This window comes from Myxine glutinosa, chromosome 7 (assembly GCF_964187855.1).
Source record: "Myxine glutinosa chromosome 7, kmMyxGlut1.1, whole genome shotgun sequence".
NCBI lineage: Eukaryota > Metazoa > Chordata > Myxini > Myxiniformes > Myxinidae > Myxine > Myxine glutinosa.
Window position 1 is genome coordinate 118,697,764 of NC_136267.1, and position 27,406 is coordinate 118,725,169.

At 44.0% G+C, this 27,406-nt stretch overlaps 1 protein-coding gene across 1 annotated transcript; it reads right to left on the reverse strand.

Moving 5' to 3' along the window:
* Positions 1-4,812: 4,812 nt before the first annotated feature.
* On the reverse strand, positions 4,813-26,868 carry LOC137431508 (glutathione peroxidase 3-like). The gene is made up of 5 exons (XM_078782188.1): positions 26,647-26,868; positions 16,616-16,775; positions 13,581-13,695; positions 7,315-7,414; positions 4,813-6,756 (listed from the first exon to the last, which is right to left on the reverse strand). Exons 1-5 carry the CDS (start codon positions 26,722-26,724, stop codon positions 6,523-6,525), a joined length of 687 nt encoding a protein of 228 aa, XP_078638314.1. The 5' UTR covers positions 26,725-26,868; the 3' UTR covers positions 4,813-6,522.
* Between the last annotated feature and the right edge of the window lie 538 nt (positions 26,869-27,406).

Genomic DNA, 27,406 nt, shown 5'->3' on the forward strand with positions numbered 1-27,406 from the left:
CGCAGGAAGAGGGAGGTGACGTCAGATGCGCGCTGAGCTTGGAGAGAGAAAGACGCCACCTCCGAGCGCTGTGACACCTCCCCGCATCTCTGGACTGGACCGTGCTTTATCCTGTCCCTGAGCCAAGGTGCACCTTGTGCTATCGACTGCCTGTCCTTCCCTGCCATCAATCCCTGTGTAAGTCAGCCTTGTTCCGTTTGCCTGTGGTCTGTCGGGGATAAGATAAGACTGTAACTAAGTGCCCATCTCTTCTGTGTCTTTTACCTCACTCTACCTTGTAATCTACCCCTTTTCTCCACCACTAATTATATCCTCCTCCGGAGGTCTTGAGAACTGTACCCCTTGCGTCGTTTCATCTATCCCAGTCGTTGTGTCCTTTCCCTCATTGATTTAGCATCGCGCGATTTGGTCAACGTCTGGGTGGAATCAGGTGAGTTGGGGAAGAATCGGGGGAACTGTTAGGTCGCGGTGGACCATCCGCTCGGCCCATAATAACATCTAATCCGCGATCCGTAACAATATTACTAGCAGAAGTACCCGGCGTTGCCAGGGGGGGGGGGGAGGGGACAGGGGTGGGATGGGGGGGAGGAGGAGAAGGGGGAGGGGTGATGGGGATAGGAGGGAGGGGGGTGAAGGGGAGGGGAGGGGAGTATGGAACATCACGTGATCGCTCTGAGCGAATCAGCGAGCTGCTCTGGCACAGGCTGAGATTCAGTGTATAATGTCCCTCGCTGAAATGCGCTAAGTTAAATATGAATAAAAAATATGGATCTCATCATCGGAGGTCATTTTTAGGTAGGCCATGTCCTTCCCAGTCCCAATGGCCATGTCTATGCCGAAAAGCAAGTACGTGAGCGAGTCTGGCGGCGAGGATGGAACATCACGTGATTGCTCTCAGCGAATCAGCGAGCTGCTCTGGCACAGGCTGAGATTCAGTGTATAATGTTCCTCGCTGAAATGCTCTAAGTTAAATATGAATAAAAAATATGGATCTCGTCATCGGAGGTCATTTTTAGGTGGGCCATGTCCTTCCCATGCCCAATAGCCATGTCTATGCCAAAAATCAAGTACGTGAGCCTCTCCGTTTAGGAGTCTATAGGTAACACACACACAAACTGTGTTTTATTTATATAGATAAAGGAGTCGATTATGAGGGGTTTTGAAAGAAATGTTTAAGATAATGAAGAGTACAGACGATCTTCTTCATAAAAGGAATGAAACGTTTGTTTGTGACCTTACTCCTCAAAGCTCCCAAAGTTAATCGTGACAAAACTTTATAGGATGATATTTTTTTATGAGGGGTTTTACACTCATTTTGTCAAAATTCATAACCTATAAACACACGAGCTGTCATCATCTCCGAGCGTATATCCATATATGCAACGCTTTGTAAAAGGGCCAAATTATTTCACATTTCAACCTGCGTATCTATACAATTTGTGAGACGTGAGCTCTAATCGTCAAATATGGTATTGTAGCGACCCATGGGTCCCCCAAGCGAGACCTGCATCAGAATCTCCTTGCTCCAGCCAGTGACGTCACCGGCGGGGAACCACGGCACCAGAGTGGCTGGTCACGTGACCACCAAAGCGTGCCGCGCGTGCGGGTATAATCAGCTACACCTGTTGATCACGTGACCACCGAAGCACGCCTCGCCTGAGAGGCGTGGCTTTCGGTTTCGGTTTTGGTTTCTGGTTGTGCTTTATAGGGCAGCCCGATAAACGGGCTTTAGGGAGAGTTTCAGTGTTCCCGAGTTGGTTTTACGAATAAATATCTTCTCGGACGGGTTTGTGCCTTGCCATCCTTTTGTCCGTATCATGCTGGAGCCCGGACTCCTTCACTGGTGACCCCGACGTGATTTGAACACGCAACCCCGACTGCCCCCGCACGGATGCGGGGGCTGCGAACGGACATGGCAAGCACGCCCTCGGAAGCCACCTCGGCTGGTGACGCCGGCTTCTCCCGCACGGCTTCGGGCGCAGTTTCGAACGCGGCTTCGACATGCCGGAGTTTCAGTAACGACGACGGCCATGACTATGAGGTTCGCGCACCGCGCTCGGCTCCTCCTCTACGACCGGAGGGGCGAACCTATTCCAAGACCCTCCGAAGGCACGGCTGCTTCGTCACCTTCGCGCGCACTGACGTTGGCGGAACGGCTGCTTCGTCACCTTCGCGCGCACTGACGTTCGCGGCACGGCCGCTTCGTCACCCTCGCGCACCTACAACTACAACCGCAACTACCTCTCCGACCCTGCATCCTCGGGAGGCCCGCGAGGAACCTCGGCAGCTTCCCCCCGAGGCCTGGACCAGCCCCTCGGTTGGCCCACCCGCTTTTCGCGTGCACCGCTCGAGCCTTCTCGGCACTGCACCCGCGAACTGCAACCTCGGGAGGCCCGCGAGGAACCTCGGCAGCCTCCCCCGAGGACTTGCCCAGCCCCTCGGCCGCCCCCCGTCCACTGCATCCCCCGAGGCCTTGACCAGCTCCGCATCCTCGGGAGGCCCGCGAGGCACCTCGGCAGCCTCCCCCGAGGCCTTGACCAGCCCCTCGGTTGGCTCACCCACTTTTCGTGTGCACCGCTCGAGCCTTCTCGGCACTGCACCCACGAACTGCAACCTCGGGAGGCCCGCGAGGAACCTCGGCAGCCTCCCCCGAGGACTTGCCCGGCCCCTCGGCCGCCCCCCGTCCTGCACCCCCCGTCCGACCACCCGCCACCACACCGGACCCCCCCCCTGCCTGCACCCCCCGTCCGACCACCCGCCACCACACCGGACCCCCCCCCCCCCCCCCCCCGCGACTGGCCAGGGGTCGTTTCGGTCGGGTCATCCGGACCCCCCTCAGGTTGACCTTCCTGGATCAAGTCCATTCTGGGGGGGCGTGTGTAACGACCCATGGGTCCCCCAAGCGAGACCTGCATCAGAATCTCCTTGCTCCAGCCGGTGACGTCACCGGCGGGGAACCACGGCGCCAGAGTGGCTGGTCACGTGACCACCAAAGCGTGCCGCACGTGCGGGTATAATCAGCTACACCTGTTGATCACGTGACCACCGAAGCACGCCTCGCCTGAGAGGCGTGGCTTTCGGTTTCGGTTTCTGGTTGTGCTTTATAAGGCAGCCCGATAAACGGGCTTTAGGGACAGTTTCAGTGTTCCCGAGTTGGTTTTACGAATAAATATCTTCTCGGACGAGTTTGTGCCTTGCCATCCTTTTGTCCGTATCATGCTGGAGCCCGGACTCCTTCAGTATCACATATTGAAATCGGAACGGTTGAATTCGAAAAACCATCGGGCCTTCGAAAAATAGTTAAAAGGCCCAATGGTCCGAAAGCCCTATGGTCCAAATTCAACCCTTCGGGCCTTCGGACCATCGGGCTGGCACCGGAAAGACACGTAAAATACCAACCAAAGGCTGTTTTCGGGACAAAGCTCTGTCATGGAACAAGACTAAGTGTGAAACGGTTGATGCCACTTGTGATTGAACCAACCATAATCACTGGAAATCCCAAAGGATAAGATGTCTTTATACCAAGAATCCCCATCACCCCCAACTGATCTGCCATTTGGATTCAAGAGACTTCAGTTTCCAGTTTGTTATGTCAATCAACAAAGCACAAGGCCAATCACTGAAGGTTGCTGCCTTACATCCATCTTCTCCATGTTTTTCACACGGTCAACTATATTTGGGCTGCTCTGAAGATAACATGATCCCTCCCAAAAAATAAATATGACCTCAACAGTACCTTCTTACCTTCACGTCGCTGTTCAAGGAAAGAAAGAAGCTGTTCAAGGCCTGAAGGCCAAAATCCTAAAGCCCATACATGCTATGGCCTTCTCAAGGCCCGTGACAGCTATCGGCTGCAAACTTTGAATCTATAAATCTACTATATAAGACTAAGAGAGATGTCTATCTGTGTCGCCATTTTTCTCAGAGATGGCTGAACGGATCTTCGTCAAACTTTCAGAGGTTCATCAGTGAGTGCCTGGGAGTGTTTTAGGCCCAAAAAAATGGAAAAGGTTCGTTTTTTTGGAGTTAAAAAAAAAAATCGCTCGATAAATGCCTAAGCCTTTTAAAATTAATGACAGTTATATACAAGTACACATTTGCATAAATAAATACAAAACAATCACCAGACATTTGAACACAAATACATCAAACAATTCCGGAAGTGTACGAAGTTCGTAGTACGGCTTCTTCTTCTTCCTGTTCGGCATCACACTTAACGCAGAAACAGGATGAACGCCACATTCACCAGCATATATTTAACGAAAAGGTGATGAACCCCCTTCCTTCCCTCCTCCCCATTCCCTCACCCCCCCCCCCCCTATTCTCCCTGCCCCCCTTCCCCCCATTCCCTCCTCCCAACCTTCCTTTGGTGAAAATTTGATGACAATAGCTCAAATGGTAAAAAAAAAGAAAAAAGGTGCTAATGCATTTCTGAAAAGAAATAGAGTCAAATCCCACTAAAACTTTTGACAGAAGTAGGATAGCCGAGAGGTATGAACACTCCTCTAAGCTGTCTAGCCTGGGTTTGAATCCCGACCCAGCTAAAAACCATCATCCCCGTGTTTCACAGTGTAACAGTAATCGAAAGCCCGGGAATGATCGAGATATGCCCATTGAGGCCCGAGCCTAGATCTACTGTAATCTATATAGCCCAGAAAGGATCATAACATGACCCTTCCTGCCGCTCTCATATGGAGTGTGTATGAGTAGATTAAATTATGAAATTTTATACAACTTTTATCATGCGTGGAACAACAAAGAAAGAGAGAAAAAAAGAAATTTGAAAAGAAGAGCAAAAGAAAGAACAAAACAGATTTTTGATGATGTTTATTCAAACCCTCCAAAGCTTTGACATTCATGTTATTGTCGTGAAGAATTGCCTCCACTCAAACGTAATCTTCACTCTTCCAACCATTGTCTAGGCCCACAGCATGCGACATGCAGCCAAACAAGACTTGAATGCACTAAAGAGTCCCATCTGGCTGTCTTGATGTCCCATACAGCATGTCAGAGGCAAGATCTTCCACGGCTGTGGTTTGAGACCTGCCCTTCATTTACCCCAGACATATTGAAGCATGACGACCGAGTGTGTGGTGGTAAGACTTAATACAAATGCTGTCGATGCACTCTGGAGGGAATAACAATGTGAGTAAAATAAATGGCGAAAAATTCTCAAAGTGCTAATTTCCTAAAATATAACCCCTTGCATTCAGTCTTTGCAGAGTAAGGCGCAGGTTAAGTACAATGTCGAAGCTACGTTTAAATAAAAACTAATTAATTGATTACAAATGTTTCATGACTACACAGGCTTGGACAACATGGTTGACGTGGACATTTTACTGGAGAATGTGTCAAATCAAGAGTTAAATACTGAAATGATATGCAATGATATTGTGTACCCTGGACGAGCTAATAGTGAACGTGGTATTGACACTGAACAACATTGTGGGTAAAACAAAGATGGAGGCCAATGGTCATTATAGGGCTGTGGAACAGTCGTATCATTCGGTTCCTTGTAAAGGAGAGCATGACATTTACAGGACACCCTTTGTACAATTTGGTGATTCATGTCCTTCATGTAGTTTGTTGGAATGTTGCAGTGAATTAACAAAATGCCCATGAAATGGTGAGCAATCTTGAGGCTTCTCACTAGCAGACAACTGCACAGCCAAAAACATTGAACCAATGATTATGTAGAATATCTGGATTGCTACACATGAAATTGCAGGAGATTTGGACGTCAGCGTTTGAAGCGTGGAAACAATCATTCATACACACTTGAAATTCAACAACGTTAGTGCAATGTAGGTACGGTACCAATGGACCTCTCTTCTGCCAGACCTCAAAGGACTTGAGTATTCGATCAGAGGTGGGTTGGGAAGTTCTAAATCATCCCCATATAATCCAAACTCATCACTTTGTGGTTTTCGTCTCCTTGGACCATGGATCTGGTTGGCATTGCATTGTTTACCAAATATATACACGCAGATATGGCATCAAGGTGCTGGCACATTGATTGGACAAGCATGTACATGGTCGCGTAGGAATACCTTCTATTTTCTTTCTAACTTTATGGAATCAAAAGTCCACATCAAGCTTAAGATAGCCTCGTAAAATTCCAAAAGCCTCCACCTGCTAAGTTACGCTGCAGCCTCAGCTACCTCTCATGATTCCATCTTCTCAGCCTGGCTCTTCGGAAACATGTTTCGTTATGCTTTGCTTACCAACAATAGTGTTTTGATTGTGAAAAAAAAAAAAGGTTTTATCTTTTTTCCTAAACCGCTATTTTTTCTATTTTTGGAGATTGATGGCAATATTCACTGATCCGGGCACCATGTCAATGTTTGTGATCATGATCTTGATGAATTTAACAATAATCTTTATATTCTCAATTTATTATTGTAATATTGTTATATTATTGTAATATTGCATTGTAATATTGTTAAATTAAATCGTAAACTAGATAAATTGGGAACACTGCAGTGTTTACGCAGTGTTGTTGTAATATTATGTGTCGATCCCTTATCCACCACTCCTAAGTAGCCTCTGTGTGTATTTCCACCGAGAAACTACTGACATGATGTCTCTTCGTGCATCACCGACTTGCACCCGAGAAAAATAGCGCCGGACCGGATTGCCATGTGGATCAACGAGAAACTTCTCAAAGTTCCATTTGATGTCGCTGACTTTCATCGGCTTCCAGAAGAGCCGGTTCACAGGATCGCCAAAAGAGCTTCCAACAGGTGGGCATGCGTTCTGCAAAAAAAAGAAAAAAAAAGTTGTTGAGTAGTGAAAATTACCTTTACATTCAATCCTGAGAGTTGTAAAGGTTTCCTTTTAAAATATTAAGGCACTTTGTTCAATGTTTTAGCTGAGTATATTTTTACTCGCACGTCAAAAACTCCAGTTCGTCAACAACCATTTTTTTTTTTTGGATACAAGATCGAGGCTCGTGTAAGAGCTCTATCACAAAAACACAAACGGTCACACAAAACATATAATAAAGGGAGCGGGAGACAAGATGGGGGAGAGAGAGGGAAGCACACTAGTACAACAGCAGAGAACAGGGACAGCGGGAGATCTGTGGGAGTGAGAGGGCTTGGGGGGAGGAGGCAGGGGGGGGGGTGGGAGAGAGCTTGGGGGGAGGAGGCATGGGTAGGCAGGGGGGGTGGGAGAGAGCTTCGGGGGAGGAGGCAGGGGGGGGGAGGAGGCATGGGAAGGCAGGGGGGTGGGGGGGACCTTTTTTCCACAAAAGTAAATGCTAACAGTAATAAAGAAAAAAAGTTACTAAATTGGCTTTTGTTAATTACAAACCTTCAGAAAGGTGAATAAAGGCTGTTCATTTTCACCGTTGACATCATTTCTCTGGAAAATCTGAAAATTTGGTTGAAACCCTCGTCCGGGGCGGACGTGCCTTTGTTGAGAATGCAGGGGTGGAGTGTGGAGATGGGAAAGTGGGGTGGTAGAATTAATATAAATAGATGGGGAAAAACTATATACAGTGGACATTAATTTCAAAACAAACAATTCAAATAGGCCAGAGTTTTATATATTGAAGCTATCGCTTCTCTGTACAAGATACAGTATTTAAAACCCACATACATTTTCTAATACGTCTCTGCTTATAGCTGAGATTTGACACTGAGTTTGCAGCAACTCAAGACAATGCATGATGTACAAATGCAAAACTCAATAGAGTTAAATGAAAAGATGTTTATGTACAAAAAATCCTGCTGATGGATTTGATTTATAGATGGACATCAAACCATTATTGAGAATGGCAATTGAAAAACAAATTCCCATGGGACGTAGCCAAGATGGAGGCCTAAACCACAATTACTTCCCATCCATTGACCCAGATTCAGAATAGATTTATTCAGTTTCAGCAAAACCCCAAACCCAAATACACCCAAATACAATACGTGGCAAAGGTTCTCGTACACCACAGTATTCAGCTTAACATGAATTCCATTGCAAACAAGGAGACCTGCCCTGGTTAACCTCAGCACAAAATCCGTTAGTTAATTCCAACACAGTACTAGCAGTTTGCATTGGTGGCACAAGATAATAAAAACATAACAATAAACGGTTAGAGTTATCCACAGTAAAAAAAAAAAAAAATCACTGGGTACCTGTACTGACGTTTCGGGCCTTACCCTTCATCGGAGTAGAAGAGAGAGAGACAGGAATGGAGTAGGGGTTGATAATGGGTGGATATCATCACCTATGCCCTCACTGTTGATGTGTTACAGGTGAGCAATAGCTATTGGACCGAGGTGTAAGCGACATGAATGAGGTACAGTATTGGTAAAACGTCTTGAGTGACGTATTGATTGAAGGAAGAAGAAGAACTGTTTTTTATCTGTCAATTGGGCATATACAAAAGGAGATTGAAGAAGAACCGTGTCCCCCAATTGATGGACAAAATGTTCTTCAAAAAACAAAAGCTGAAAATGACGAATGAACGCCTCTCACTTTGATTTATCTACTGCATTCCCTGTTCACTTTGCAACAAACTTTATAACATTGAAACTGGACGATGGCGAAAATTGAAACTGGACAACCCTCGGCTCTGATTCTGCAACTGGACCTGACGAAATCAGCCCACGGATCCCAAAATTCTACTCTGCCACTCTTTCACTCCCTCACTCTGTTCTCTTCACCCTCTCTTTTGCTCAAGGTCATCTGCCATCAGCTTGGAAATCAGCCAACATCACCGCTTTACACAAAAAATGTGCAAAAACAGATCCTTGCAACTACAGACCAATCAACCTCCCAATTATCAGCAAAGTCATGGAATCCATCATTGCTTCGGATATCAAATCTTTCCTCTTCTCCAATGGCTTAATCTCTGACCAATTTGGTTTCAGATGAGGTCACTCTACTCTGGACATGCTGCTTCTGCTATCTCAACAATGGATGGAGGTCCTCAATGCCAAACAGAAAATTAGAGCTGTCTCCCTTGACATATCACGTGCTTTCGATACGGTCTGGCACCCCGCTCTGCTCACCAAACTCTCCTCCTATGGTATCCATGGAAATGTCCACGCGTGGCTTGCGGACTTCCTCTCTAGTCGTAGTCAATGTGTGGCCCTGAATGGGTTTCTCTCATCTCCCCCTTCCTGTTCAGGCTGGAGTTCCCCAAGGCAGTGTTCTGGGCCCTGTGCTTTTTCTGGTCTTCATCAATGATCCCTCTGACTCTCTTGAAAATCCTCTCTACCTCTTTGCTGATGACTCCACTCTCTGCCACTCCATTCCTCATCCCTCAGATCGGCAGTCTGCAGCCTCCTCACTCTCTGCAGACCTGGACAAAATCAGACTGGTCAAACAAGTGGAACATGTCTTTCAATCCTGACAAGTGTCACACTTACTATGTCTCTCCGAAAAGACCGACTGGACAACCCTCCCATCTACTTTCTGAACAATCCTCTCCAATAAGGTCTGCCACTCAAGCTTTTGGGTCTCACTATCTGCCATGGTCTTTCCTGGGAAAACCACATTTCCAATCTGGCCTCCAAAGCCAGTCGCCGACTGGGCATCCTCCATTGTGCGAAGTCCTTCCTTGGCACACCTGAGCTCCTCACCACATGCAAGGCTTTCATCCACAGCTCAATGGAATACTGTTCTCCCCTTTGGGCCGGTGCTCCTGCCTCACACCTAGCTCGGCTTCACGCTGTTGAAACCAAAGCTTTCAGAATCATTGGAATCTCCCGCGATGAAGCTAACTCCGAGGGACTTTCACTTACTCACCGCAGGCAGGTTGGTGGTCTTTCTGTCTTCTACCAACTCCGCTCCGGCCTTGCCCCCCCCAGCTCTCTCTGGGCTCTGTCCCCCAAATATTCCTACAGGTCGCACAAGATCCACCTGCAACCCTCTTATGGTTAAACTGCCAAAATCAAGACTCGCTGCTCACCTTCACTCCTTCATTCCACTTTTCTCCCGCCTCTGGAACAAACTCCCTCACTCTCTTCAATCCCACTCCTCCCTCCAGGTCTTTAAAACAGCTGTCACCACCATCTCTTATCTTCCCCCATCCAAAACATTGATCTTTTCTACCCCTGTTAATTTCACCCCAGATCCACTTTTTTGAAATACCAACTTCTTTCCTGGAAGTCCTTGCAGTGTCCTTGTGTTTTATACTTCTCCCACCCCCCTCCCCCTTCTCATGCCTCCTCCCCCCAAGCCCTCTCCGTCTCACAGATCTCCCAATGTCCCTGCTCTCAAATGTTGTGTTTGTGCCTCTACTTCTCTCCCCATCTTGTCTACCGCTACCCTTCTTATATGTTTTGTCTTGTTTTGTCTCCCCATCTTGTCTACCGCCACCCTTGTCTACTCGTGTGCGCTTGGGGAGAGCTGTTCGGAACCCAGAGAACCTTGCAGCATTGGAGCCAGGGGTGTTGTTTGACACGGTGCTCTTCGGGGGAGCTAAGTACCGCGTTGTGCTGGCTGGCCCGGGATCGAGTGGGGGACGTTTGGCTGCCTGCTGCATAGCTCGGTGTGCTGGCGTGATTGACTGAGGCCATTGTTCGGGTGCTTTGACGCGCGGTCCTCTCGTCGGCTGACCCCACCAAAGTGCTTGATGAGACCAGAGCTGAGTGCCAGCAAATAAAAGGGTGGATTTTCTTTTATTTTCTTTAATCATTCCCATCTGTTTTCATGTCTGAGTGGAGACGTCTCACGTTAGGATTATAGATTTACCTCACCATTCATTTTATTTCCGTGATTTAATTTCATTAAATTCCCTACTGTGCATTTCATTTGTTTTGTCGTGTTTCTGTGTTTGTGGGTTTCAGATATAAGCCCCGTGCGCTCCGTGCAGGTAAGCACCCCGTTGCCTTTTGTCCCGTGTGCGCCAAAAAGTACCGCCAATTTTCGGCTTGATTGCCTCCGGCTATCCGTCCAAGGACCGACCGGCTATCCGTCCAAGGTTGGTCTTCATCGGTCGCGGACCTGACTATACATACATACAGTATATCAGGAAATGGACTCTTAAACTGGATATTGCAGTAGATTTAGGAAAGAAAGCCTCTGTTAGAAAATGTTTGGTTGTTTACCTTTTTTAACCAGATTAATGCTTATTTGTGTTACGTTTTCTTTCCTTTTCAAACATAATTTGTTCTCAGGCTAAGCTGCAAATGTAATTATTGTTGTAAATATTCTTAGACTTTACAAGAGAAAGTGTGGGGGGAGGGGATGTTAATTGTAACAAGCTAGTGTAATTATTTCACAAAAGTGGGGGAGGGGGTAACATATCTGTTTTACAAAATAAAATACATTGGTGGCTCCAGCCGCAAGCCCCAAAACTCAAACACAAGGAAGTCTCCGGTTACAGTGAATTTCATCGTTTAGTAATAATTACAGCTCAGCTTGGCCCATTTGGTAATTATCTCAGCAGTTATTTCTCAAATATCGTGTGAAGCCCATTAAAAATGATGGGGCCAACAGCATCCCCCCACATCAGCACCATAACAGCACAGTTGTTAAAGAATACAACTCACAGACTTGTGGATTTGCTATTGTTCAAGTATGATTGTATTTTTTTTACGGTGTAGCCCATAGGGCAATGCCGTCTGGAACAGCATTTTTCTGTCCGTCCGGTGTATGTATGCATGTCCCTCACAAACGTCCACCAATCAGAGCTGAGGATCTGGTCACATGACGAGGGGACAGCAGATCCTCCAGTCAGCATATCCAAGCCTGGCTGTGCCATTGTTAGACTATCGTTCTTGTTTACTAATACATAAAAATTACTTTATTTTTATTAATATTATGTCTCACCTCTATCATTATATGTACAAGTAATTGTGAAAACAACTGGATTGGTCATGCAATCAATCCAAATTCAGATGCGTGTTACTGTAGTAAAAGTTTTGGATGAAATAATTTCACCTTTTATGGTTGGAAACAAAATGGCAAATGGCACCAACACTGATAATGCATGTGCTCCCGTTCAGTAACGAATGTGAGTCACTTCCGTGAACGTGAGGTCACTTCCTCCGTGACAGAGAAATAAATACAATAGGGCTTTTTGCTGTGTCTGTTGGTTCGGGGAACCACGTGATTGGGGGTTAATGGAGGAAGGGTGCGCATGCGCAGGAGGGAGAGAATGCCGAATAAAGAAAGCCTCTTGATTCTCATTCCTGTTGCTGTTTACTGAAGCTACGCACACTACAACTGGCGACGAGGATGGGATCCTGCCTGTTGGATAGCTTTAAGTTTCTGTTTTGTCGGGAATACCCCCGCAACCGAAATGACAAATCCAACATACTCAATCTCGTCCAGCATGAGGTGGAACTTGTCACGTTTTAATGTAATTCCTTGTTTTAATGTTTCTTGTTTTAATGTTTTTAATGTATTTATAGATGTCAGACAAGTCAGACAAGTCAGACATGTGCAGTTAGCCTGGTGTTGGCTTTGCGGTTAGGGTGCCGGCTTGGGATCCTAGGATCCTGGGTTCGAATCCCGATCGATCGCTGAATTAACGCCGGGAGGTTGACTCAGCCTGTCATCCTTCCGAGGTCGGCAAATTGAGTACCAACTTGCTGGGATGAATGATCCCAGTGTGCACCCCGATTTAGAATAGGTACACCCTATCCCTGTGCATCGTAAGAGGTGACCAAGGGTTGGCGTCAGGAAGGGCATCCGGCCATAAAAAACATTGCCTCAAACAGGGGACCATGATTGTCATGGGGCCCGCAAGGCTAACCCCCGCTGTAGCGGGGAAAATGGCCTTAAAACGGTCATTCATTCATATATAGATGGCGTGAATTGTATATCCTTGCAGACACACATGTTCCTCAGCTCAACCGTTTAATGGCATCTGTCTTCCATCTCCTCTCCACATCTTCTCTGACGTCACTGCACTACAGGTTACACCTCGTCATTTTCCGTCCATCATGCAACAAACAAACAACAACATGCATTTTAAGGCCATTTTCCCTGCTAGAGCGGGGGTTAGCCTGTTCATCATGTCCATCATGCATTCCTTAATATATATTCACGTAACTCCCAACACCACAATCCTATATAAGGAGTTGTTGCAAAACATTTTACCTTTTTTTCCCCCGAGAACCCGTTACGGTTGTGCACGCATTCAGAGGAAAAAAACGGTAAAATGTTTTGCAACACCCCTTACAACTACTGTCAGTATGAACCACCTTTAGAGGCCATTTTTCCCCACAGAGCAGGGGTTGGCCTTTTTCGGGCACTGTGGTCCCCTTTTTGAAGCAATGTTTTATGGCCGGATGCCCTTCCTGCCGCCAACCCTGTTAGTCGCCTCTTGCGACACACAGAGAATTACCAGTGAACTGGTACTCGATTTGCCGACCTCGGAAGGATGAAGTCAGTATGTACATTGTCACTTATTATCGCCTATAGTTATTCATGTGAAAGTACATTAATGTATCTTTATTGTCAGCATTCTATATGTAATAATTGCTGAAGCCCACCCCATGAGACTTCCACAATGTAAAATGTAAAACAACTCCAGAATAACGAGCAGCAACAAAACCAATGAGCACCATGCATGTGTGGCCTTTTAGTGCACAGCAATAGTAATGCGAGTGTGGAGTTGTGCTCACTTTAGTCCATTCAGAATCTCTGAATCCTTCCCCGGTTCTTGCAGCCCGAACTGATTGCAAGGAAAGCCCAGAATGGTGAGATCGTCATTAATCTCTGTTTGTAGTGCATTCAGATCTAGAAAAGACATGCGCAGTGTTGCTGCTTACGCAATATGCACACTTACGAAGATATTAAAGAATATTTGTGCTTATGTAGAGTAAGGAAGGTAAAATGCGCCTGACAATAGAACACGACGCACACCCTGGTAAAGTTACATCCTCTTTATTCCTTCAGTACAGTCGAATTAACATTTTCCATTTGGAAATACCTGCTATACCATCGGTGAGAGAGATACAAAAAGGTAAATGAAAACAAAAAATCGGAACTCAACACCAGTGACACATATGAAAGATTTTTTTGTGAAATATTTGTACAATCCTCAAGAAACAATAATTAAACTCAATATGACCTCCACTCAATATGATCCCTGGTGTTGGGCTAGCGGCTAGGGTGCCGGCCTAGGATCCTGGGTTCGAATCCCGGTCGATCGCTGAATTAACGCCAGGGGGGTTGACTCAGCCTGTCATCCTTCCGAGGTCGGCAAATTGAGTACCATTTCACTGGTAATTCCCTGTTTGTCGTTAAAGGCGGCAAAAAGGGTTGGCGTCAGGAAGGGCATCCGGCCGTAAAACATTGCTTCAAAAAGGGGACCGAAAAACAACAACAAACACGGTTCCCGAAAAAGGCCAACCCCCGCTTTGCGGGGAAACATGGCCTCTAAAGGTGGTTAATATGACCTCCATTCTGTTCTACAGGGTGTCCACAAAGTTGTGCATTATAGGAAATTATTTAATTGATTATATTTATCATAGGAAATGAAATTATTTAATTCAACAATTAGCCCGGATATGTGAAAGAACATTCAGAGAAACCTGCTTTTCCGTTTACAAACATGTTTTGAGATTGGTGGGACATTTCGAACAACTGATAATAATAATAATACATTTATTTTATATAGCGCTTTTCAAGAAGCCCAAAGACGCTTTGACAGAGTACAAAAACAACAAGTGCAAAAAGACAAAAATCAACAGGTAAATAATCAAGGCAAAAGGAAGGAGAAGAGATAGTCAGGGGTTAAATGCTGTGGGTTAAATGTTGAATGCAGTGTTGAACAGGTGGGTCTTGAGTGATGTTTTGAATGTGGTGATGAAGCCAACCTTACAAATAAATGTTTTGCCTATGATGTGCGACTTTGTGGACACCTTGTATATACTTTTTATGCCTCTGCCAACAAAGTCGCCGGAGGCATTATGTTTTCGGGTTGTCCGTCCGTCCATCCATCCATACGTACATCCGTATGGGCATCGTTTTTTTTCAGTTTTTCTCAGCAACCATATGTCCGATTGAGACTAAACTTTCAGGGTAGGAGTGACACCCATGCAGAATGTTTTGATAATTGTGACGTCATAGGGCACATGGTATGGCAGCCATCTTGGATTAAAAGCATATAATGAAAAAATTATCTCGGAAACCGCTGAATGGAAAAATTTGAAACTTGGCACATTGTCAAGTACTCCCAATGGGGAACAAAAGCATGATAATGATGACATCATAGGTGAAGTGGTATACCAGCCAAAAATGTTTTAATCGAATTCCTTATCCAAAAAAATCTGAAATTGCATGCACATGATCTATGACCCATTTGTATTGAAATATTAAATTTATGACATCATAGGTCACATGGTTTGGCAGCCATATTGGATTGAAGGAAAATATTAAATAATTATATCTGAAACCGTTCACCCTACGATGCAAAATTTTACAAATATCATCTAACAGCACCTAACATCTAATATCATCTAACAAACGTATAGTTTGAAAATGATGATGTCATAGGTCACGTGTTTTGGCATGGCATGGAGATGTTTGGCATCTCCATGATTTGTCCCCCTCATCCCCAGGTTTCTGCATGGCACACGTGATCCACCAGCAATCCTCTTCTAGTGATACTCCAGGATCACTGCTCACCTCCACTCATTTGTTCCTATTTTTCCACCTGTGGAACCAACTTCCATGTTCTCTTCAATCTAATTCTTTCCTTCATGTGTTCCATAACGGCTGTTCACCACCATCTCAGATCATCCCCCACCCAAAACCACGATCTTGATCTTTTCTACACCCATTAAACCACCCCAGCCCAAATTTTGCTTCTATATCCTATCCATATTGTCCATCTCTTGCATTCTCCCTTACCCGGTATCCCTCATCGTTACCCGTATCCCTTGTTTTTCCGTCTCCGTCTATTTTCTTCCTCATCCCTGTTGTTGGCATTTCCCCCCTTCTCTTTCTCCTGTTTCTTTTGTTATGTTACGTCCTGATCCGTTTTGTGTTCTAGCTCTTCCACGTGCCTCGACTCTGTATACAAAAAAAGTCGACGTCGCTAGCATCTAGAGTGCTTTGAGAAATGACGCCACTTTGTGGTTGTTTGTCCGAAGCCTAGTTCGTGTGTGCGATTTGTGTTCTAGCTCTTATATTATGACCCTTAAAACCATGTTAAAAAAAACCCCAAAAACCTCTCCAACATTCCTTTTCTCTGCTATCCTCCTCTCCCCATACTTTACTCAAGTTTTTTTTAAATATATATAACTCCCCTCCTCCATCATATATGTATACAATATGTAGATAGGCCCAGATGACAAATCAACCTCATTACATTCAAAAGAAGAGGACTCACAATTAGAAAACGTGGATATCTCGAAATAAAACATGATGGCAGCAGAAAATGGCTTGTTTTGCACTAAATAGATACAGCCAGTGCTGACAACTAGGAACTTTGAAAACGATTACATAAACATGATTCAACATTGATAACAGTCACAAAAAATGTCAGAATATTTACTGTGTTGCTTAGACTCTCAAAAAGATGCAACTGTATGCTCAACACAGTATCCAAGATGTCTATGATTCATTGACGCTCAATGAGAGTTTTAAGCACCTTAAAAATAACGAGGTTCTTCGTGATAGACTATGACGGCAAAGGTTCGGCTTCACCTACCTATGTATTGAAAGGTAAGCCCTCAGAACGTGGCAACATTGACCACAAGTACGTGACGGCCTCGTAGTGTGTTCAGATCAATTACTCGTTGACCGTCTATGGTAATGGCAGAGAAGTTGTGAAGAGAGGCACCAGCAGTGCCAGTACAACTGACCATATCCTGAAAGATAAAAGTGGGCATACACAAAACAAATTGTCATTGTAGACGCCAACGAAACTCACTCCATGCTGATAGCCAATGCGACTCAAACATAATACGTTTATTGTATGACCATGAGCGTTTGGGCCAAGGGGCATGCGTATCAGCTTGATGAGCTTTGTTTGACCATGTACTTTGGTATTGGGGCTGAAGTATACATCATAAAGTTTGTTATGTCCCCCCCCCCCCCCCCGGGTGCTCTCCAGCATAATAAGCCATCCGTTCAGACGGGAACGCTAAACAAGCCAACATATTCGCAGATCTCCACCCAAACAGACTCGGTGGAATAACAATGCTTCCACCAGACTTCTTTCTCTAAAAAGGTTTCTCTCAACAGGAACCAGAAACAAATCAACAGATCGTTTCCCTTCCCCGAGAGGGTGCAGCCACAAAGTGGTGCAGCCACAAAGACTTTTAAAACCTTCAGACTGACTGATCCTGCAGTATTTGTGTAGCAGTCAGCACTGCATTTGACATGGGAATTTCTGTGTCTTTCACAGCTTGCAATGACGTCAGATGTTGCATTTTAACTTGAAGATTTCTTCTTTTTTTTCTTGTAGTTTGTGCAACTTTGAACTTTTATAACGTTTGATGTAACTTACACAAGATATAAACAAGAAAACTAGAACGGCACTCAGTAGAGAGCATATACCTTCGATAGGTGAACGGTTTACGTTTTGTATCCCAGAGTAGACCAGAAAATCACAATACAGAATCACATTTAATCCAAATCATCCGTCCACATCTCTTTGAGATATCCTGCTTTGTATTGTTTTTGGCCATAATCTCCCAATGGTGATCGAAGAATCACTTAGAAAATTATACTAGCTGTATCCGGATCTTCACCAAAATCGAATCGATTCTTCCTTGTCACACACCCAACCTGTTCACCAAGTTTCGTCCAAATCCATTCATAACTTTTTGAGATATCCTGCTATATATCGTTTTTGGTCCAATCTCCAAATGGTAAAGAATCACTTTAAAAAATAAATAATTCTCATATCCGAATCTATATTCACAAAAATCGAATCGAATCTTCCTTGTCAGACATCCAATCGGTGCACCAAGTTTTGTCCAAATCCGTCCATAACTTTTTTGAGATATCCTGCTATGTATAGTTTTTGGTCCAATCTCCCAATGGTGAAGAATCACTTAAAAAATTAAATAATTCTCATATCCGAATCTAAATTCAGATATTCGCAAACATCGAATCGAATCTTCCTTGTCAGACATCCAATCGGTGCACGAAGTTTTGTCCAAATCCGTCCATAACTTTTTTGAGATATCCTGCTATATATCGTTTTTGGTCCTATCTCCCAATGGTGAAGAATCACTAAAAAAATTAAATAAATCTCATATCCGAATCTAAATTCAGATATTCGCAAACATCGAATCGAATCTTCCTTGTCAGACATCCAATCGGTGCACGAAGTTTTGTCCAAATCCGTCCATAACTTTTTTGAGATATCCTGCTGTGTATAGTTTTTGATCCTATCTCCCAATAGTGAAGAATCACGTAAAAAATTAAATAATTCTCATATCTGAATCTATATTTAGATATTCACAAACATCGAATCGAATCTTCCTTGTCAGACATCCAATCGGTGCACCAAGTTTTGTCCAAATCCGTCCATAACCTTTTTGAGATATCCTGCTATATATCGTTTTTGGCATTATCTCCCAATGGTGAAGAATCACTTTTAAAATTCTAGTAGCCGGATCCGAATCCGGATCTTCACCAAAATCTAATCATTTCGTCCTTGTCGCATACGCTACATCTCTGCCAAATTTCGTACGAATACGTCCACAACTTTGAGATATTTTGTTCACAAATGGACACATACAGACAAACGGACAGACAGACAGGGGTGAAAACATAACCCCCATCCACCTTTGGTGGCAGAGGTAACAAACTGTACATGGTGCAATGGTGCATGGCAGCATAATCCATCTGGTTTTTACTCAATACGGTTCAATTTTTTAGTCTTCAACATATCCGCCATCTTTCATAATGCAGTAGATCATTTAATCCGATATTCCAACTTGTTGAAAACATTCTCCAGTTGTTGCTGAGCAATTTCACGAATTGCATTTGTGATCATAGCCCTACGTTCACCACAAAAAATGTGGTTTTGATGAATAAACACCAGTTTTAACATGGCCCCATAAAATGTAGTCCAATGAGGACAGATCAGGTGAAGGAGGTGGCCAAGTAATTGGGCAATGTCTACCAATCCACTTGTCTGAGTCACTTGTCACTGATGTCACTCATTCAAAAACTGTCACATATTTGAAACAAAGCGGCTGGGGCCTAGTCTTGTTGGTACAAGGTGGTGTGTGAAAGTTGTAGTTGTCGTAGTTCAGGAACCAAATGTGGTAATTGTGGTGGTTGACTTTACCACTGATGTAGAAGTTGCGTCACCAGAAAATGTCAACTCGTCAAGAAACCCAGGACAATTGTGTATTCAACAACAGCAAAGACAACAACATTCATAACAACATTGACAAAACCAAAACCTGATGAATGATACTTTCATGCACCATTTATATTGTTTCTATCATGTATACATCAAAAGTTGTAAAAGTTCAAAGTTGTACAAGGACTTTATGAACACACGAAATAATTAAGGTCTGTAGCATTTGATCGGCTACATAAAACACAGTCAGTTTGTGTGTTTGCACAGATGTCTGTCCACCTTCATAAGGGTAGGTTTGAGTTGGGGTTTAAAGGTCAATCTTTTAACACAAATGTGTGTTCACCACGGTCTGTTTTTGTGGTTAAAACAAACTCGAAAAACATCTTCCAGAAAAGAGTAATATGTCTCTTATATTGGAATTGTAGACGGTGGCTTGCAAACCGAGCCTCAAAGGTGGTGTACAGAAGCGGGTTTTTTTTACGGCGTTGCCCATAGGGCAAAGCCGTCTAGAACAATGTTTGTCCGTATGTATATATGTCCTCTCAAACATATACCAATCAGAACTGAGGTTCTGGTCACATGACAGGGTGATGTGATTACGTCTGATGTCATTACGGCAGTACGGCGCCTGACTCCTCACACTCCGCCATTTTGATTCCAATTTCATTCATGCCGAACATATCGTCGAACCTGTCATATATCACAATCGCCATGCTCTACCTTTACGTTTTTCATTCAGTGTGAAACACAAACAAACCGATTGTTAAAATGACCTTCAAATATCGAAAGCATCTGCGTTACGTCTCTTCCAACAATACGGTATGTATAGGCCTTAGACTTTATGCCTCACCTTCGGACCGCTTTGGACAAATTAAGCCCAGGTTTATTAATACAGTAGTGTATCGTTTTCGTAATAGTAACAAGTCAGAAGACGACGATGGTTCACGAGCGAGCGGTATTCAATGACAAAGGACAGACTATAACCGAAACAGGCCCGGACAGGCCAGGCCCGGAAATGTCAAAACGAAGGTTACTGACCTTGAAATGAGATAGAAAATAATGTATAATCAGTTATGAGGTTAGTTAGCTACACAATACCGAAAATTCGGTGAAAAATGAAATGAAAAAAAAAAAATGAAAAAAGAAAATGAAAAATCGAGCTCCGTGGGGCTAGACACATGACATTGGCCAAACCAAATATCGAAACCCCTGTCAGATTCCACCAAACCCCTCGGAGAAGATGTAGCTTGAACTCGATTACCCCCTAAAAAGACATCTTTTTCGGGCGTGGCTCCGCCCACAATGGGCGCAATACGCCCACTCTAGGCAGGACACAACTAGATCATGATATCAACCTCCCACCCAAGTTTCATCAAGATCGGATGATATCATCAGGTAGTTATGCTGCGGACAGACAGACACACAGACAGACGCACACACATGACGAATATAGTGGTCACTTGATAACTCGTGAACCAATAATAATAATAATAATATAGTAAATATGACCAGAGCACTTTAATCCCCATGTCGTGAATACAAAGTTAATTGATTGAAGCGGTGTATGGTTCATGAATCGATGATAAGTGGTGTACGGTCCTAACAACCGCGGAAGTAAGAAATTCAGCTCGGTTTTTTGATAGCACGTTATTAATTCAACCCTTGTGGGGTATATAGATTACAGTAGATCTTCCCTCAGTTCTGTAAGTAAAACTTGCCTCAGGGATGTCGGGATTCCTCCAAATTTCTTTGTTTAATATTATAAACAGCATTAACGAATGTTTAAAAAGCTAATCATGTGTTTGTGGTTTATAATATTTTACAAGCCTGGCTACCCCGCGGTTAGACTTTCGGTCTTGTTTTAATAACAATAAATACAAGGCGCAGGGAGGTGAAATTTGCTGCACGTATGTGCAATGCGCGCAGAGTAAAACGAGTGTTCATTTACATCCGTAGGATGTCTCATAAATAAAGAAGATAAAAGCGCACCTACTAGGCCGAGGCTTCAGACTTTGGCATGCCCACGAGGCTGCACTGTCGAATAAACTGTTTCAACCACCCATTTTTGACGGGCGTTTATACTGGTCATGCTAATAAAACAGGAGAAAAAACCCCCTGAAAAGCAAGTACATTAACTTTAAATAATCTTATGAGTCTCACACAATGTAACCTTCTCTTACTTTCAAAATATGAACATGAAAGGGATGTGTGCTGAGGTAACAAGGAGTTAGGCACACGTAAAAAGCAGCTTATTGGCCGAACGTCACCATCACATTGACTTATCGATGGATTTACTGCCTCAAACCACATTCAGTCTGCCGTTTCTAATTGGCACCTGGGAATGAGAGCTATAAACTGCAAACTATGAATGATATAGTCAGGTTCACTATGTCAATCAATTATATTCCGTTCAAAATCATGGTAGATTAGCAAACCTATACATTTTTGGAAAGGTTATAGCATAAGGAAACTAAAAATCAATGTTTACATTTGGAGAGATACCTGTATGGCGGCCATTTTGGATTTTCAAAATGGCCACTGTAAAATACATATTTTGTTCTATTTCTGCCTCTAATTACCCTAAAAACTTTAAAAATATATACTAAACCTATATTTTCAGGGACAAGGAATCCAATGAAAGTATCAAATTAGTGCTATGGGGAATGGTAAGACACAAATCAAAGGTTTTGAATTGCAAAATACTGTCTTTATATTCGCGATAAGTTGCATAATCAAATACATGTTATCATTTTGTACAGGCAGTTAATAACATCAAAATGTGTCACAATAATTCATATCACCAAACATACACAGGCAGTCAGCAAAATCATATATACACATGCAGTCAGTATAACTTCACATCGACACAGGCAGTCAATGACAAAATATACACAGGCAGTCAATGGCATCAAACATACACGATTACAGAATATGCCATTTAGAGTTCGTCATCACTGTCCTGTGTGTCGTATCCGACAATATAGTCCGCATCGTTTTCACAGTCCGTTCCACACAAGCAAAGGTCGGTCAAATTGATTGGCAAATCGAATTGGTCGAATGGTCGATCGAATCAAATTCGATGAATCGAATCGAATCGATCGAATTGGTCGAATGGTCGAATGGTCGATCGAAGCGATTGGTCGAATGGTCGAATTGGTCGAATGGAATTGGTCGATTGGTCGAATTGGTCGAATCGAATTGGTCGGAATTGGCAAATGTAAACATTGATTTTCAGATTTTCCATGTAATAACGTTTCCAAAAATGTATAGGTTTGCTAATCTACCATGATTTTGAACGAAAAAACATAGTGAACCTGTCTAATAGGTGAACACAATGGTCAGAATTCTTGAATGACAATTGTAACAGACAGTTTGGTCGTTTAATTTTTCATCAGTCCTGTCCATGTTTTGAGCGAGTTGTTAGCGAGTTGTTACTGGGATGGAGCAGAGAATCTACCAAAAACCGAAGAGTTGTTTCTCACCTTTCCGAAGATGATTTACAGGTGGAACTGAATTATCTAAAATGTGACCACACTACTCGATGGAGTTTCACTTTCTCAAAAAGCTAATGGAACATTTTGTGTGATGCTTTCACACGTAGTTCATGGAGTCTTTCGGCTCTTCAATGTGCGATTCCCAAAATGATATAGCAGCATCTAGTCCGTCTCTTTGGCCATTTTTCATTCTCACCTGTTATTAGTCCCCTACCCGGAGGGGGCTGTAGATTTGTTCTCTGTCTGTCCGTCCCACCTGTAGTTTTATCCACTTTTTCCACATACCCTTATCAATATTCAAGTGAAACTTGGTACATGGCTTCATTATAACTTACATAACGAGTTTGAATTTTGGAGACTTTCACCAATTTTCACTGAGTTGTGCCCTTTTTTAATTTAGAAGATATCACATATTATACATGGGTCAGTTCCAGACTTTTCACCCTTACCCTTTAACATATTGTTAGGTCAGTGGGGTAGAGTGACATATAGAGTCAGGTAGATCTGTATAGGTAGGTGCTTCGGTGATCGTGGGTAGAAAGAACCACTTCTATGTACATAAGTCAGGGACCTGTTTAGCCGAATGTCAGGTAAGTGTATCTCCGTGGTCGTACAAGGATGACCCTTGTACTAATTGTCGTAGGAATTATGCCAATTCCCCTGTCCGTAGAACCTGGTAATCATCCTGTTGTCCTTTATGGCACCGCACTTTAGACATATTACAATATAATGGCCCAAGTACACTAATTAAATCCCACCCACCCCCCCCCCCCCCCCCCCCACAATAAAACCCACCGGAAGCCAGTTCGGAGCACTGCCGATGGAACCGCGGCCAGATACATCACCAGCTTGTATGGCAACATCAAAACAGGCAGGCCGGGAGCCACGCCCAGAAGGACTCGCTATTGGGTGGGAGTCGACCAATTGGAACAGCGTGGCCAATGATGTAAGAAGGAAAGAAGCGGCTGACTGATTGGTAGAGAAAGGCAGATTGCATCACGAAGGCGGGCGACTCACTGATTGGGAGAGAGCTGAACCTGGGCTGCGTGTCCTGTGGGCATTGGAGGGGAGGACCAATGACGTCAGCCCACAGGACGTAAAAGGACAGTCTGGCGGACATTTTGTGCTGGTGAGCTGGTGTTCTGATCCTCCTTCTCGCTCTTGTGCCTGCTTGACGTTTGGACCTCGGTGCAAGCGATTGTGTGCTGGCATCGTCTCCTCGTTCCCCTGTTCATTTGGACGTAAGGAGGAAGAGCGTGGACGAAGAGCTGGGTTCTCCGTGCGAGTGACGAGCGTACAAGTGCGGCTTGCCGCTGGAGCGTGACGAGCCAGGGGCGAGCGAGTCGCCCGGTGAGGCCTGCTTCGCGCCAACGAGCGCGTTTCCCGCGCAACGACGCCAAGGCCTCGGACGGTCTTTGGGGGTTCCTGGCGGGACGACCAATCGAGTTGGAGCTAAGTACACACATACACCCATTCCTTTCCATTTATTTTCCCTTCGTCCGTGTTCTAAGTCTGGTGAGGGAGCGCTCCATTTAGGTTTTAGTTTATCTGCGCGCTTTTCTTGTTATCGGGTTCGGTTTAAAATAAATCCTTCCATTATTTCCTTTGTACATTTTAAACCCGTTCCCGTTTGAGTTACTTTTTGCAGGTTGAAGACATCAGCGAGGCCGTCCAGGTAAGTCGGTACTCTTGTTCCTCCTCGCGTATCATCCGCCATCAATTTAAGTTGAAGGCCTCCATTAACACTCGTTTCCATCCGTGGCTCACTCTCGGTCTTAACTGAGAGCAGTCACAGGACAATATTGAACTGAAACTTGATAGCGGACATATTAGCAAAACAATTATCCCTCTTGGTTTTCCTGGATATTTTATCATTTGTACATACGCATTAGTCAGGTTCACTATGTCAATAAATTATATTTCGTTCAAAATCATGGTAGATTAGCAAACCTATACATTTTTGGAAAGGTTATAGCATAAGGAAACTAAAAATCGATGTTTACATTTGGAGAGATACCTGTATGGCGACCATTTTGGATTTTCAAAATGGCCACTGTAAAATACATATTTTGTTCTATTTCTGCCTCTAATTACCCTAAAAACTTTAAAATATATACTAAACCTATATTTTCAGGGACAAGGAATCCAATGAAAGTATCAAATTAGTGCTATGGGGAATGGTAAGACACGAATCAAAGGTTTTGAATTGCAAAATACTGTCTTTATATTCGCGATAAGTTGCATAATCAAATACATGTTATCATTTTGTACAGGCAGTTAATAACATCAAAATGTGTCACAATAATTCATATCACCAAACATACACAGGCAGTCAGCAAAATCATATATACACATGCAGTCAGTATAACTTCACATCTACACAGGCAGTCAATGACAAAATATACACAGGCAGTCAATGGCATCAAACATACACGATTACAGAATATGCCATTTAGAGTTCGTCATCACTGTCCTGTGTGTCGTATCCGACAATATAGTCCGCATCGTTTTCACAGTCCGTTCCACACAAGCAAAGGTCGGGCAAATTGATTGGCAAATCGAATTGGTCGAATGGTCGATCGAATCGAATTCGATGAATCGAATCTAATCGATCGAATTGGTCGAATGGTCGATCGAAGCGAATGGTCGAATGGTCGAATTGGTCGAATGGAATTGGTCGATTGGTCGAATTGGTCGAATCGAATTGGTCGGAATTGGCAAATGTAAACATTGATTTTCAGATTTTCCATGTAATAACGTTTCCAAAAATGTATAGGTTTGCTAATCTACCATGATTTTGAACGAAAAAACATAGTGAACCTGACTACATGCACATCAGGTTGTATTAGATGTTATCAATAAGTTAGTGGCCTAAGTTAGAAGTAGGAGATCGGATACAACAACAACAACAACAACAACAGGAATTTTAAGGCCATTTTCCCTGCTAGAGCGGGGGTTAGCCTTGCGGTCCCCATGACAATCTTCTCCATTTTTCCCTATTTTCTGCATCTCCCCTTGTTAACCCCCTTGCCCGCATTTCTTCTTCCACCATCTTTAGCCAAGTGTTTCTCGGTCTTCCCCGTCGGAGATCGGATGAAAGGATAAAAGTGTTCTAAAATGGATAAATAGAAAAGGAAAGCTTAGGATTTAAAATGTAGAAAGATGGAGCTTTTCCGAATTCACTCTTGATGTTAGCCACAGACTTGTTGATCATCACTTGTGCTTCACATCCACATGTCATTTCTCACTACATGTTCATTTTGATGGTTATAATTCTAACCTAAAATAATATCCCCGATATCAGACTATCATAATGTGTCTGCTTCATTGTAACCGTGTAGGAGTACAGGTATACAACAACACGTCGTGATACTTTTTAAACAGATTCCAGCATTTATGAGAAACTTGTGGGGAAACAAACAAACGAATCACGTGTCCAGCACTCTTGCTTTGGAATGCCAGATAAACAGATCCTTTGGACGGAAAACAACCAAAATCAAACATTATGCGACAAGAATGCTGTAAACCCAAAACCACACACACACACACACACACACACACACACACACACACACACACACACACACACACACACACACACACACACACACACACACACACACACACACACACACACACACACACACGTGCTACCTGCATTCGCTACAAAAGCGATCTACTGGTTGCATCATTATCCTGTACACACTCAGTCGCCAATGGAGCCGATTGAGCCAATTGGTTCCAATGTGGGCTCCGCGTATCCGACGATCCGCACCGACACACAACATCCTTCCCTTTTCAAAAGCAGGTACGCAGCGCATTGATTAATGTGCACACACGGGCTACGAACTGGGACAGGTGGCTGAAGCACCGGTACGGAATGTTATTGTGTGTACAAATATATCAGAGCTCCGAACGTACCTCTCCGCGGACGTTCCACGATATACCTACAAACACGAGGGCAAGAGCCCAGGTGCGGTGCTGGACACCTGCCCCCATGGTCTCACCTCCAAACCCTCCACCTCAGTCCCTCCGAGATTGTCGCCTCCGCTGGAGCTTTATACATATCGGCGCGTTCAGCCCTCCTCTGGGTTCCGCTGACGAGGAGATAACTAACTGGTCCCAGTTACTATTCCCAATGTTATCTTAACCCGTGACCTCTTCTTCCCGTAATAATCGTGGTAAACAATGTCATCGAATTGTTTACGTCCCGTAGATTTAACGTTTAATGCCTGGGAAACAAATGTCTGCTCCACCTGTACATTCATGTTGTTTACGTATAAAGGTGTCTGCCTGTTCGTGTTTTGTTCTGAAACAGTTTCATCGAGACTTTCCGCGTAGTTCATGTTTACCTCGTCAAAGGAGAACTTGTTCATTTGAGTTCGTTTGTTTGTCCGCACAGAATGTGACGATGTGTGTTAATTACATTAGACCCTTTAGAATGACCTTAAATCCTTTAAGATAATAAAGACCCTTTAGACCCTTTACAACACTCAGACCCATTAAGACCACGAAGACCCTTAAGACCCCTGAAATCCTACAGACCCTTTCCAACCATAAGAACCCTGAGAACCCAATAACACCCTTTAATATCCCTAAGACCCTCTTAGTCGCCTAAGACCCTTTAGACCCCTAAGACCCCGCAATAGCCTTTAGATCTCCAAGTATTTTTAGACCACTA